This window comes from Quercus robur, chromosome 8, assembly GCF_932294415.1.
Source record: "Quercus robur chromosome 8, dhQueRobu3.1, whole genome shotgun sequence".
Classification (NCBI taxonomy): Eukaryota; Viridiplantae; Streptophyta; class Magnoliopsida; order Fagales; family Fagaceae; genus Quercus; species Quercus robur.
The window spans coordinates 4,186,564-4,199,813 of NC_065541.1; the positions used below are offsets into that span (position 1 = coordinate 4,186,564).

A 13,250-nucleotide genomic window follows, 5' to 3' on the forward strand; every position below is an offset into this window, starting at 1 on the left:
TGGCACGAGTTGTGCCACTTTATGTGGCACTAGCATAGCTTATTTTATATAGGATCCAACCACAAAATTTTGACCCTTGTTTTCAACATCTGTTTTTAAGTGCTTTGGATTAATTTTTTGTACTTGTCTTTTTCTATGCTAGGATGTGCTATTTATGTCAACTAGCTTGCAACCCCATACATATGCATGAATACACTTAAAGATATACAATAAAATGCATAATATAATTCATATATATATAATTTAAATACTATTGATAGTCATTTTTATATTTTGTTAACTCTTTAAAACAAATTTGTAAGGATATTATTAGCTATAAAATGTAAATTGTCTGTGTTTTTTTTTAAATTATTGTGAAGCTTTTTTTTATGGTTTATTTATTTTAGACTCTTTAGTTTTTGTACGTAATAACTCACTTGGATAAAGATTTATGATGTGATCCCACATTTGATTCTAAAATTAAGAAATAAAACTCTTTAAAAATAAATAATTTAGGGCACACGGCGCAAAATTGGAGCTCTAATTTGGAATTCTAATTTGAGTTTTTCTCTGCTTTACCTATTATATTATATATATAGATATAAATGAGAGTAATACAATAATTGATGAAACTCTCTTTCAAAATTCAATCAACCAGAGTTTTATTGTTTGTTTGCATCTTGTTGTTGTGGCAAGAATAAGAATTATAACATGCTTAATAAAGAATATTATGTCATGAAATGCACACACTCTCTCTTTTACATAAGAAGGGAAAACTCTCACAAATACATAGAATTTCATGTACATTAGAAGTAAACAAATACATCATCAACCATTTGGTAGTCCGGGGAAAAAAATAGAGGAAGTTAATCAGTCCGGGTAGTTTATTCATCAAAATCAAGTGACTAGTGTTATGAATCTGAAAAACTATTAGAAGAACGATTTTGCAGCAGGTACTGTAGGTCGTTTTATGTTAAAGGTAGTTTTACATGAGTTAAAATTAATTTTAAACCAGTTCTAAATAGAGGGACACTAAACAAAATATTAGAGTGGATTTGAAATATAAATTGGAGCTCTCTCAGTGAGAGTTACATTGATATCCTCACTTCAATACCTCAAGCTTCAGGACCATGGTGTCGGGTTTGATCTCTCTCTCATACAAACACACACGTAATGCACAAATTCAACTATCTATAAGCTGAAGGGATTAATTACACTAATGGGTTTTTTTTTTTTTTTTTCTTCCAGAACTATAACTATCTGTTCTGCTTCTTTTGAATTACCATCAGATTGATTGCTTTCAGAAACTGTCGTAGAGCTATTGGTCTCTTCAATTTTCAAGCTTTGTGCACTCACACCGTCTCCAGTAGTCAAAACATCCACTGTTAAATTATGAGCATGAGCTGAATCAGGTACAGTCACTGTTCCATTCTGCTGGGAAGAATCAGAAGTGTCTGTACCTGTTACGGCTGTGTCATGGCATTCAGTACTTCAGTTGAGTTATTGCCTACATTGGTACTCAGCAGTGATGTGTTATTGATTGCTTCAGGGTGATATTGGCACATGCACAGAAGGGTTAGAATAATTAACGGCACAGAAGGGTTTGTCACTAGTACAAACAAAAGGCAAAATGAAGGGTGAAATTTGTGTGTTCAAATTAATCCTATTGGATAGACGTGTAAATTGCAAAGAAAAGGAATCCACAGAATCTTCAAAAGAACAAACAGAAATCACATACACACAGTATACATGTCCTAAAAAAGAAGAAGAAGAAAGACTAACAAATGTAAAAGAGAATGCGATGAGTAAGTATGCCAATCCTTATCTGTAAAGAGAGAGATTTGGAGCCTCCACAAATATATCAAAAAAAAAAAAATCCCTATTTACTATTGAAAACCCCTATACATTTGGGATGAGAATGCCCTTTTTTGTCCTTCTGTAAAGAGAGAGATATTTGGAGCAGCCAATGTCAAATTTGTTTTCAAAAAAAAAAAAAGAAATTCTAAAAAAATGTCAACATACCAGCAAATACACCTACATCAAAAAAATCCGTGTAACCTCCAGAAGCCTCAACATCACTTCACTTCCTCTCAGAATTTATACATTTTAACTTCAGCATTATTGCTGCTTATTTCCAACAATTTCACCTCTTCGTGATTCTCTAAACTATAAGAAAACAATACCGTATCTTGACCTCTCATATAGATGATCCCTACATCTTCATCAAAAAATAAAGGCTGGCCTCTAGAAATTTCTGTTATTGCACACAATTTCTTCAAAATAGATTGGCTGTGCTGCCCCTGGAAACGCCAAAGATGCAATTCAGAATCCAACCATCTGTATAAAAGTAACCTTGACTTTGATTCTAACAAATGCATTTCCTCAGGTATTCTGAAAAGCGTCAACACATCATTATCAACATCATACTCCATTAGAAGAGAACTCCAAAAGGAGTAAAATTTCTGTTGCCAAAAAACCCCATCCTTGTTGCAGTCATCCCGCTTAAATTCTTTTTCTTTCATCAAATAAGAATTTCTTATATAAACTACCCTCTCTTCCCACTCATGGCATCCTGAGTTGAATAGCACGAATCTGGTAGTTGAATCGACTACGTTTGTGTGCTTGAACAATTGGAACAATAGCAGAAACTGTTTGTGTCCTGTTACTGCAAATTTTGGATGAGGACCAGCTTTGGGATGAAATGGGACCTTCCATTGAAATCCTTCCAGAGGATCAGTAACCTGAAACTCCTTCTTTCGGTCATAAAAATTCTCCCTGAACAGAATACATCCCCCGGAGCAGCCAACGAAGGACAAACGTGTAGTATCAGATAATACCTTGACACACTCTGTACCCTCCTTTTCAACCTTCCAAATGGTAAATCTTTGTTTAATGCTACCAGCATATGCCGCCACCACAAAGCCCAAATCTGTTGTCACCGGTGAGTCTTTACGAATTTTCTCAACAATTAATCCCCACCCCTTTGAAGCAGCAGAAAATTTCAATCGACTAGCTAGCCCACAGTTGCGAACGATGTCTTCAAGAATAGGGTCAGGTACATATTTTGCTTTACTCATTTTAGAATCTGTTCAAACAGCAAAAAAGACAAATTTATAAATAAAAAAAACTGTCTAAAATATACAAAACTATTAATTATGGTTAATCAATATAAATCCAACTACAAATCAATGAAATTTAAGTCATTTAATCAAAGGATAATGCTTGTATAGCAACTTTGCCCAACAAAAAAGGTAGGCGGATAAATTCCCTTTTTTTTTTTTTTTTTTCCTGAACAGAAAGTTAAAATATAGCATGTCACAGAGAAAACTAAAAAACCAAAAGATGATATCATTTTTTTGCCTCTCCATACAAAAGTTTGCAAAGAAGCAACGGCCTCATGGCAGCTTCTGCTGCTTCAGCCTCCTTAGCCTTAGCTTCAGCCTTCTACCTTTCCTTTTCGTCTATAAGCTTCCCCAAATCCTCTTCCCTTCCTTCTTTCCTCAACTCCCCTTTTACAAACTCCTGCAACTCCTCAGTTAATTCAACCCCATCATCATCCAACATCGTATCAACCACATTAAGCACCTCATCCAACTTCCCAACCTCACTCAACGCCTTCATTATAAACTCATAACTCGCAACATCCATCTTGAGCTTCTTCACCATCAGATCAAAAAACAACTTGGCATCATCCACCTTCCCTACTCTAACCAACCCATCAACCAACTTATTATAAACCCCCAAGTTCGGCCTCAGCCCTGACTCAACCATTTTTCTATGATACCCGGCTGCATCATCCGCCCTATCTGCCTTAAAACAAGCATCCATCAATAACACAAACGTAAACTCATCCAGGTTCACCCCCTTCTCACTCATCTCCCCATATACCTCCTCGGCATCACCCAACATCCCATTATCACACAACTGCTCGATCAAATTATTGAACGACAAAGTATCCGGACTACACCTATACTGTCCCATCTACCTAAAAACCTCAATTGCATCCTTAAACCTCCCCTGCATGCAATACCCATCAACCATCACATTAAAACTCCCCAAATTCACCGTCAAACACCGCGGGGGCCTATTCTCCTCAATCAGCTTATCAAACAACCTCAACCCCAACTCGAACTTCCCATTTTTATTCAAAGCATCCAACGACGAATTAAACTCGACTGCACTCATCTTCACCTTTGAACCCTTCCCAACAGCCTCCTTCTCCATCCCTTTCATGAAATACCCTTTGACCAAAGCCCCATACACAACCCCATTCTCCACAAACCCACCAAGCTTCTCCTTCAACTCATCAAAAAGCCCAAAAACACCATCCAAATCCCCACTCCTCACGCACCCATTCATCAAATAGCTAGTAAGTTTGGCCAATTCAGAAAATCTCTTCAAATACTTCCCACCCAAATAAAGAAATCATACATTCTCCAATTAAAAACCCTAATTTCAAGGACTTGAAATGAAACAACCACATTACCAATGAATCCAAAACATATATTGTAACTCAAAGAAACAAACAGACCCACCCAAGTTCTGAAACAGCTTTCAATATTCACACTTTGCAATTATATAGGCCAAAAAAATTCTACCTAATCTAACAAGCAACAATGTATATGCATATTAATAAGCAATTCCAAATGTTAAAGCCGAAAAAAAAACCCTGTCAGGAATAGGTGTGCCTTGTTTAATTTCAAGGACTTGAAATGAAACAACCACATTACCCATGAACCCAAAACAAACAGAACCACCCAAGTTCTGAAACAGCTTTCAAGATTCACACTTTACAATTATATAGGCCAAAAATTTCTACCTAATCAAACAAGCAACAATGTATATGCATATTTATAAGCAATTCCAAAAGTTAAAGCCGAAAAAACAAACCTATTTTCTGGGGAAAATCTTTGAACCCGTTTTCTTGAATTGAATCGGTCTGTTTTTGTGGTGAGGAAAGCCAGATCAGGTCTGTTGTGGACTGGGAAGTGTCGAATAAGGAGAGAGCAAGGCAGCAGTTGGGAAAATTTTCTGCTTTTGAAAATGGGTTGAAGATCAAAATGGGTTGTGTTATTTGAGAAAAAATTGAGAGAATTTTTTCAGAGAGAAAAGGCAAGAAAGGAAGGTGAGAGAGAATGAAAAATTGAAAACACTAGACCAAAATGATTAGACTGACTAGCCGTTATGCCATATAAACCCAAAATGATTTTGAAAAAATAAATACTAAAAAAAATAATGATTTTCAAATATTTTTTTGATGAAGAAAAAATCAGTTTTTTTTTTTTTTTTTTTTTTTTTTTTTTTTTTTTTCACCCCCTTGTTCTTTTTGCTTTCAAAATACCAATGGACGGAAGAACCATTTAAAATTTCTTTTGGAATGTAATGAATTCATTAAAGAATATTTGTTCTTATGTTTTTAAAAAATTAAAAGGGTTGTTTTATTTGCTTGTGTGGTTTTCCTCTCAATGATATTATCATTTACCCAAAAGAAAAAAGAAAAAAAAAATTGGGTCTCAATATCTCATATTTTGTATTGGTATTTTAAATTTTAATAATACATTTTCCTTCTTTTTAAATTGAATAAATATTTCAAATTTACAATATTCAATCTAAATCATGAAATTAACTCATTTCAAATAAAGAATATTCATGATGAACAAACTCACTTAATGCTAAATTTAAGCTTTGATTCATTTATAAGTTGTAAATAACATACGTACGTTCAATTAAAAATTTCACATGGCAAGTAATTCTTGTAAGTGAAATTGTTATTGCGTAGAACACTAGAACTCATGTGCATGTTAGCTAGTGATTAGGACCAAAAAAAAAAACACAAAGCAAAATTTGAATTTAAAATAAAGTTGAGCCAAAGAAAATTGCTTTATATTTTTGTCTCAATATCTCATATTTTGTATTGGTATTTTAAATTTTTATACTATATATTTTTTCTTTTTACATTTTCCTCTATTTTAAGGTGTACGAGAATAACTAATAGCAAAGCCATTTTCGTGGGTTTCAGTTAGTTCATTTGGTAAAGTTTTTTTATGATTGAATAAGAGATTTGGGGTTCAATCTCTGCATGCACGAAAAATCGATTAGCATCTTGATCTGATGATAATGATAAAAAGCTATCGTTAAGAGCGGACGCCTTAGGTTGAAATTATCTCAAAAAAAATTAGAAACATAAAATCATTTAATTATAATGCTATAGTTACAAACATTATGCTGAGGAAACTTTAAAAAGTTTCAGTCTAGTAAAACCATTGATATCTAGAAATAACTAATGAAAATAATGAATTATTATATTATTTGTATATTGTCTTCTAAATTTAGTTTTTTGTCACTCGTTTTTGTACTTCTTTTAAAGATTTTAATTAAAAATATTTAGTGAAGTAATTGACTTTTCTTTTTTCTTTTTTATTCCTCAGAGCATTCACAACGAAAGAGTTAAAAAATTTAGCTTTTAGTACCTTATTGTACAATACACCCAAAATCAAAGATTCTATTTTAGAATACAATAGATTAAAATAATATAGAAAATACAATAAAATAATCTCTTCACTGCACTAACAATCAAAAATTAGGGACCATTAACAAGTCCATGAACTCACGAATTTGAACTCCCTTCACCAACCTGAGGACATAAGTTAAAGGCCAAATTTATGTAGCATATGCACAACCCTAAAAGACATGACCCGTAGACTCACACCCACTCCCACATGGCTCACATATGGCACTCTCAACAATACCCCGACGTTGGAGGTTAGCTAGTGTAGGGAGAGCATTCTTGTAGGCTCTCCAAGAAAAATGTTCCACCTTGCTAGGAATATTTAATCCCCGAAGTCTTTTCCAAAACTTCTTAGTATCACTATCATTAGAGCAGCTACCACTGTCACTTTGATCCCGAAACTTTATAGCGATCTTGTAAGCACTTCTAATCGAGAACTTCCCAATTGGAGCTGTTGTCAATATCAGAGCATCATTCGAAAGAGCAGTACTGATTGGTAGTCCCAAAATAACGTTTGCTTTATGAGGAAGAAAAAAAACTTGCCTCACCAATTTTGTCTTCCAACTCTTAGCCTCAGTGTCAATGAATTCATTTTCCAACGCTTGACGCTGCAAGATATTCAGTGCCAATGATGACATAACTTTGAAAGTTGATGTTGTGGGGAGCTATTTATCATTCCATATCCTATTTTTCTATCCATTTCCAACTCTTCCATCATATAAATTCACAAGTCATTGGGTTTAATCCTTCAAGTGATAGATGAACGATAATGACATTCTTTGGAGTGTTTTAAATCTATGGTTCGAATTTGACATTTTCTTTGTTCACTATCTACTTGTCTCCTAAGAAAAAGAAAACCACTTCTCATGATGGGATCGAGTTCAAACTAATTAGCTTTCTTTAAGAAAGGGTAGGTTGTTTATAAATCAGAATAAAATAGCATCCTAGAAGCATTTTACAAAATGGTCCTTGCAAGAGAAAAAGTAAAAGCTAAAGCAACAAAAATTTTTAAAATAATAATAATAATAATAATAAAAGATGATTCCGGAGTATACTTTGTATATACTATATAGTTCAAAGTTGGCTACAAAACCACTTGGTACTGCTTGGATTCAAATACAGTTTGTCAACAAAGAAATAAACGTCCACAGACAATATTTTGGATGTCCAAGGGTATACTGGTAATTTTGGAAGTGTAGGGGGTATTTGGGTCATTTTGAATATTTAAGGGTATTTTGGTAATTTTGGAAGTCAATAGGGTATTCAACTAGTTTTAAAGTATTTGGGTCATATTAGGTTAAATGGATGGGTTACTAATTAAATGGGTTGGGCGGGTAACGGATAATTAATTTATATATAAACGGGTCATAAATGGATAAATGGGTAATTACAAACCCAACTCGCCCATTTGCCACCCGTATTTGACATATATTTTTGTGTCACTATGTTTCTAAATAAGTAGGTTGTTGGCTTAAGGCAACGATTCTTTCGTTCTACTGCATCGCTGAGTTTGTAGGAGATTTTTCTTTTAGTGCACAATAACTTTGTAAAAGTTTTCAAGGAGAACAAGGATATTGAGGTAAATTTTGAAACAGAGGCAAGTTTTTTATTTTCCATCTAAATGTGATTTTATTTCTGTGACATCTAGCATTCAATTGGTTCGTTTGTAGGTAATTGTGGCCAATGATCAAACAAGGGAGGAGAAATGGCAGAAAGTGTAGTCAGCCTAGCTATAGAGTATTTGGTCCCCTTTGATAGGCCAAAAACGTATTAACCCCTTGTGATTAATGAATTGATTAATTAGCCAAGTTTATTAATTAATCAAATTAACATGCAAAGTGCGTGGTAGCACAAAAAAAATCACCAATTAAACTAAGTGCAGCGGAAATTAAATTGACAAGATGATTTGTTTTCGAATGGGGAAAACCAACACGGCAAAAATCCCACCGGATGATTTTAAAGTCACCACTCTCGAAAATCAATTATTATCAAAACTAGCGGTTACAAGTAAAGGAATCCCAATACCTTATACCAACCTACAGTTGAACCCTTATCCCAATACCCAATTGGACTTGTTCTGTAGTGACAATCTCTCCTTGTAATGCACGGCTCCCAATACATAACTAACCAATTGCGTGGATCCCAGTACGCGACTTCAATCACCAACTAGAGAAGGTTGTTGGCTGCAAAGTTCTTCAGTTCATCCAGACGATGAAGATCAAGAAGATGCTTGGTTACAAAACCCTACGGTATACAAACATAGCAACTTCTTCATAAGAGAGATGAACTAGGGTAAATTCTGTCTCCAGTCACAATTTGGTTAAACAAACTTTGCTCAACATTTGTGCAACTTGACAGACATAAATCCATCTCAAAAAATCCCAGCAACTGTATTTTTACCATAATGAATCGTTTTGAATTATAAGAAACCTTAAATAGGGTATATATAGAGAGGCTAGGTTAATCTTGAGTTTCTTGATGTAATGCATTTCAAGATTCGTTTTATGATCATGCCTTTTCCTTGTTGTGTTAATATGATATTGAGTTGATCATATTTAGTTTTTAGGGTTTCTTATGTTTTTCTTCAGTTGTTTTTTTTTTTTGTTTTTTTTTTCTTTTTCTTTTAATAATTTTTTTTAGTTAACTCAATCTAACTTGTAAAATTTAAGTTCTTGTGTTAGGACTTAGGATGCATACATGAAATCGAGAGTGTGTGTGCAAGATTCCAATCCTGCATATGCATATGGTTGAGTACAATGTTATTAAACCCGGCCCGGCTAGTCAAACTGATAACCTGATGACCCGGCACATAAAATGGTCCGGGTTTACCTTGTTGAAATAAGAAAAAAGGGTTAGATAATTTTTTTGAAAAAGGCTCTAAACTCTAGTACACAAATGTTGATTCTATGACTATGAGATTGAATAGAAATGTTACTATTTTTTTTTGCTTTAGGTAAAGAAAAGGTTTTCATAGGCCAGGTTACATGAGCTTTCTCCCACCTTACGTCCATTATCTCTCTCTGAATAGTTTATAGAGTTAAAAGGAAGGTATTAGAGAACAAATTCCTGAATTAAGGATTGATTAGGATGAGAAAATTACGATAGAGGACAATGATTGACAAAGCTTTGTTTTCATTAGAGCCCTATTTTTATTTAACAACGAAATTATTGAAGAAAAGGGGAAAAGGGTTTGTCTTTTTCATTTAGAATAACAAAGCCGAACACAAATGGGGCATTATGAAGGTAAAAAAAGAAGAAGAGCAATAGGCGATCAAAAGGAAACAAACAGTGGAAACAATGATAAAAAAAAAAAAAAAAAAACTGGTGGAAACAAAGAGTATGTGGTCTATTATAAGCCTAAGACCAAATCTTTTGTACACTTCAAATAAAAATAGTGATGTTTGGATGTTTCCTTTTGTGGTATTGCTTGTATAATTCATCCAAAATGAAGCAAAGAGTGGTCTAATCTTAACCCATATATAAGTCCATTAACAGGGTACTTAGAGAATAGAGGGTGGTTCCCAATTAAAAGTGGCCAAGGTGATGCTTTCATACTTCTTTTGATCACTTTTATATGAATCTAGCTACAAATTTTCATTCAATTATATGCGCTAATTGATTATTAGAGGTTGAGGGAATCTTGGGAAAAAGGTTTTGTTTCCAACAAAGTGTACCTTTTCACCAATATTACACTGAAGCTAACAACATTTTTTTGAAAAAGATTATTTTTAATGGATCTATTCATAATAGAGCGACTAAATTTTAACTGTTTGTCAACTTACCGTAATCTTCCTCCTTTTCCAAGCTTGGGACTGACTAGTTTGATTGTGAACAAAATATATGACGCTATGCACGAACACGTAGAATTTGACACACATAGAATTGAGGATTTATAGTTGACCCTAAGAACTTGGGACTAAAAAATATAGCTTTTAGCAACTTGAAAAACAACTTTATCTATTTTAACAACTCACTTTATAATGCACCCAACATCAAAGACACTATTTTTCTAGCAACTCATTTAAAATAATATAAACAACTCAATAAGATAATAATAAACATCCACCACAAAAACCAACACAACAGCAACAACCACCTCCACCATCACCCCACTAGCCACAACCACAAATCGTAACAGAAAAAAAAAATAAAAAAATTCAGCCATCAACAACGTTTCTTTTCCACTTCTCAACCCATGACCACGAACCACCAAAAAAAAAAAACAAAAAACAAAAGCCAAAACAAACCTATAATCCAACCACCACCAACCTTCCTCTTCCACTTCTCAACCACAACCAGAAACACAACACAACTTAATAGAAATCAAACAAATCGAGCCATTGATGCACAGTCATCGTGACCCACGACCCAACCAACCAAATCGACCCACTAACCAATCAAACCCAACGAAGCACAATCACCCACGACCCACGAACCAATTGAACTACAAGATATTGAAGAGACCCATAGCCACACCATCAAGCACGGCCAACCCAAACCCACGAATCCGAACTGGCGACACTTCACAAATCACGAAATAGGCAACCCAAACCCATGGATCCGATCTCCACACCAATGCCCTCGAATCCGATCTCACCTCAATGCCGATGTCCACAATCCGATTTCACATGGGTTGGAGTCGGAACCAAGAGGAGAGAGCAGAGGAGAAGTGAGAAAGGAGAAAGAAAAGAAAAGAGAGAAAAGAAAAAATATGCGTGTGGAGTGAGAAGTGAGCGTGTGGGGAATAAAAAAAATATTTTTTGTTAATACCTTCCAGCTACAATGAACTGCTAGAGATAGCAGCTCACTCTAGCAATCACTCAAAAATTTTGAGCTTTACCTTCTTTGCTGTAGTGTGTGTTTTTGGTGTTTTGATTGCTAAAATGACTAAATAGTCATTTTAGCAACCTTATTGTGAATGCTCGAAAGGACCAATCACAAAAAGGTCTTGGTGATTTGTACTTCTAAAGACCATTGATAGGTTCCTCATCTCTTTCTCTTGCTAAGTTTTCAAGTTGAGCCTCCAAACTTGTGGAGTACCTTATAGGAAAATTCTTAATTTAAATTATACTAGCAATGTAAGGTTTACATTATGGATTTGTACACATTTGTTTAGTTCGCAATGTAAATCTTACAATGCTAGTACAATATAAACCTATAGATTTTGATAAAGAAACTTAAATTCAGCCCATGATATTTCCCTCATTCCACAAACTGGCCAAAATTTTGATGATGAGACTTAAATTTAAGATCTTATAGATCACAATATCATACTAGCCTCATTACATGCACAATGACTTTTTTTTAGTGTCATAATTTTTCATTCATCCCAATTAAAGATTTATAAGTTTTTCCACTAATATTATGCATTTAGAACTACAAATACAGCTAGAGTGTTATGAGGCTAACTCCAAAAAATGAACACCGAAAATTGAAATCATATGTTTGTGTGTGGATTTGTTCATTTTTTTAAGCTAGCCTCATGACATTCCTAGTTGTATTAGTGGTTTTAAATGAGTGATGTTAGTGGGAAAACATGTAAAACTTAAATTGGTACGAATGAAAAACTATGACACTAAACCCCCCCCCCCCCCCCCCCCAAAAAAAAAGAAAAAAAAGAAAAAGAGTCTCATTGCACACGTGAGCATGTGTGATGAGGCTAGTATTCCATAATCGTCATCCATTTTATTTGTTGCTTGTAATTTGATTGTTAATTGTTTTATTTTGGAAAAAAATAGTAGATACATATAAAATATTTTACGTTAAAGCGAACGGAGCAAAACCAAATTAACTTTAGCTAATATACATATTTCAATTATAAATCCCAAACGAAACTCTACCTATAAGCCGATATAACTAATATTTATATTCCATTTATTGTTAACAAAAGAATCAGTCCAAATATTTCATTTGATTTTTTTTTTTTTTTTGAGAAAAATATTTCATTTGATTCGAAACATAGTAAAAAATACTAAATACAATCCATATATATATATATATATATATATTTAATGAGTGGATAATAATCTATTTAGATATTCCATTTAGTGGGTTATAGTTAGCTCAACTAGTAAAATCTCTAATTGTTGAATAAGAGATTTGAGATTCAATTATCGTCTATACCAAAAACCTATTAATGTTTTTATCATCAGGAGCAAATGTCATAGGTTAACACTCTCTAAATATATATATATATATATATATATATATATTCCATTTAAACTCTCTCAAATCAGAATTCAAGCAAAGTTGTACAAAAGGGAGAGAGAAGACTTCGTAATGGGAAATTAAAAAAAAAAAAAACACAATACCAAAACACATTTAAAAAAAATCATCAACCTGATTGTCCCTTGAATTTTAGAGTCATTTGGATTGTTTACAATATTTGAATGGAATCATCTCTATCTCTAATTGTATTGTATCATTACTCTCAATCAAATTGTTGGATGAATTAATGAAATACCTGATTCATGCTCTGCACCACCAAAACCCATTAAATTAAATAGGTTTAGACTTTAATTGAGATTAAGCAAGGTAATATCCAGATAGAATATGAGTTTTTGGGCTTCAAGGAAGGTAAGCTTTAATTTTTTCTCTCTCTTTGTTTAACGTTTTAATTAGATAATATTAATATATTATTAGAATTTACATTTTTAATTTAATGGGGTCTTCAGTCCTCGGTTTGTCTTATTGCACTAATTCTCTTTATTTTGGTAGAATTTTATAAAGAATGCAAAAAAGATAAAGAGACAAAGTTGCAAAA

At 33.5% G+C, this 13,250-nt stretch overlaps 1 protein-coding gene across 1 annotated transcript; it reads right to left on the reverse strand.

Moving 5' to 3' along the window:
* Positions 1–1,795: 1,795 nt before the first annotated feature.
* On the reverse strand, positions 1,796–5,088 carry LOC126694249 (uncharacterized). Its single transcript, XM_050390332.1, has 2 exons — positions 4,870–5,088; positions 1,796–3,064 (listed from the first exon to the last, which is right to left on the reverse strand). The coding sequence occupies exon 2, from the start codon at positions 3,054–3,056 to the stop codon at positions 2,070–2,072; it is 987 nt and encodes a 328-aa protein (XP_050246289.1). The 5' UTR covers positions 3,057–3,064; positions 4,870–5,088; the 3' UTR covers positions 1,796–2,069.
* Between the last annotated feature and the right edge of the window lie 8,162 nt (positions 5,089–13,250).

Bases quoted from the DNA above. Each gene is read 5' to 3' on its own strand.
- LOC126694249 (XM_050390332.1), bottom strand. From the start codon at position 3,056: ATGAGTAAAGCAAAATATGTACCTGACCCTATTCTTGAAGACATCGTT.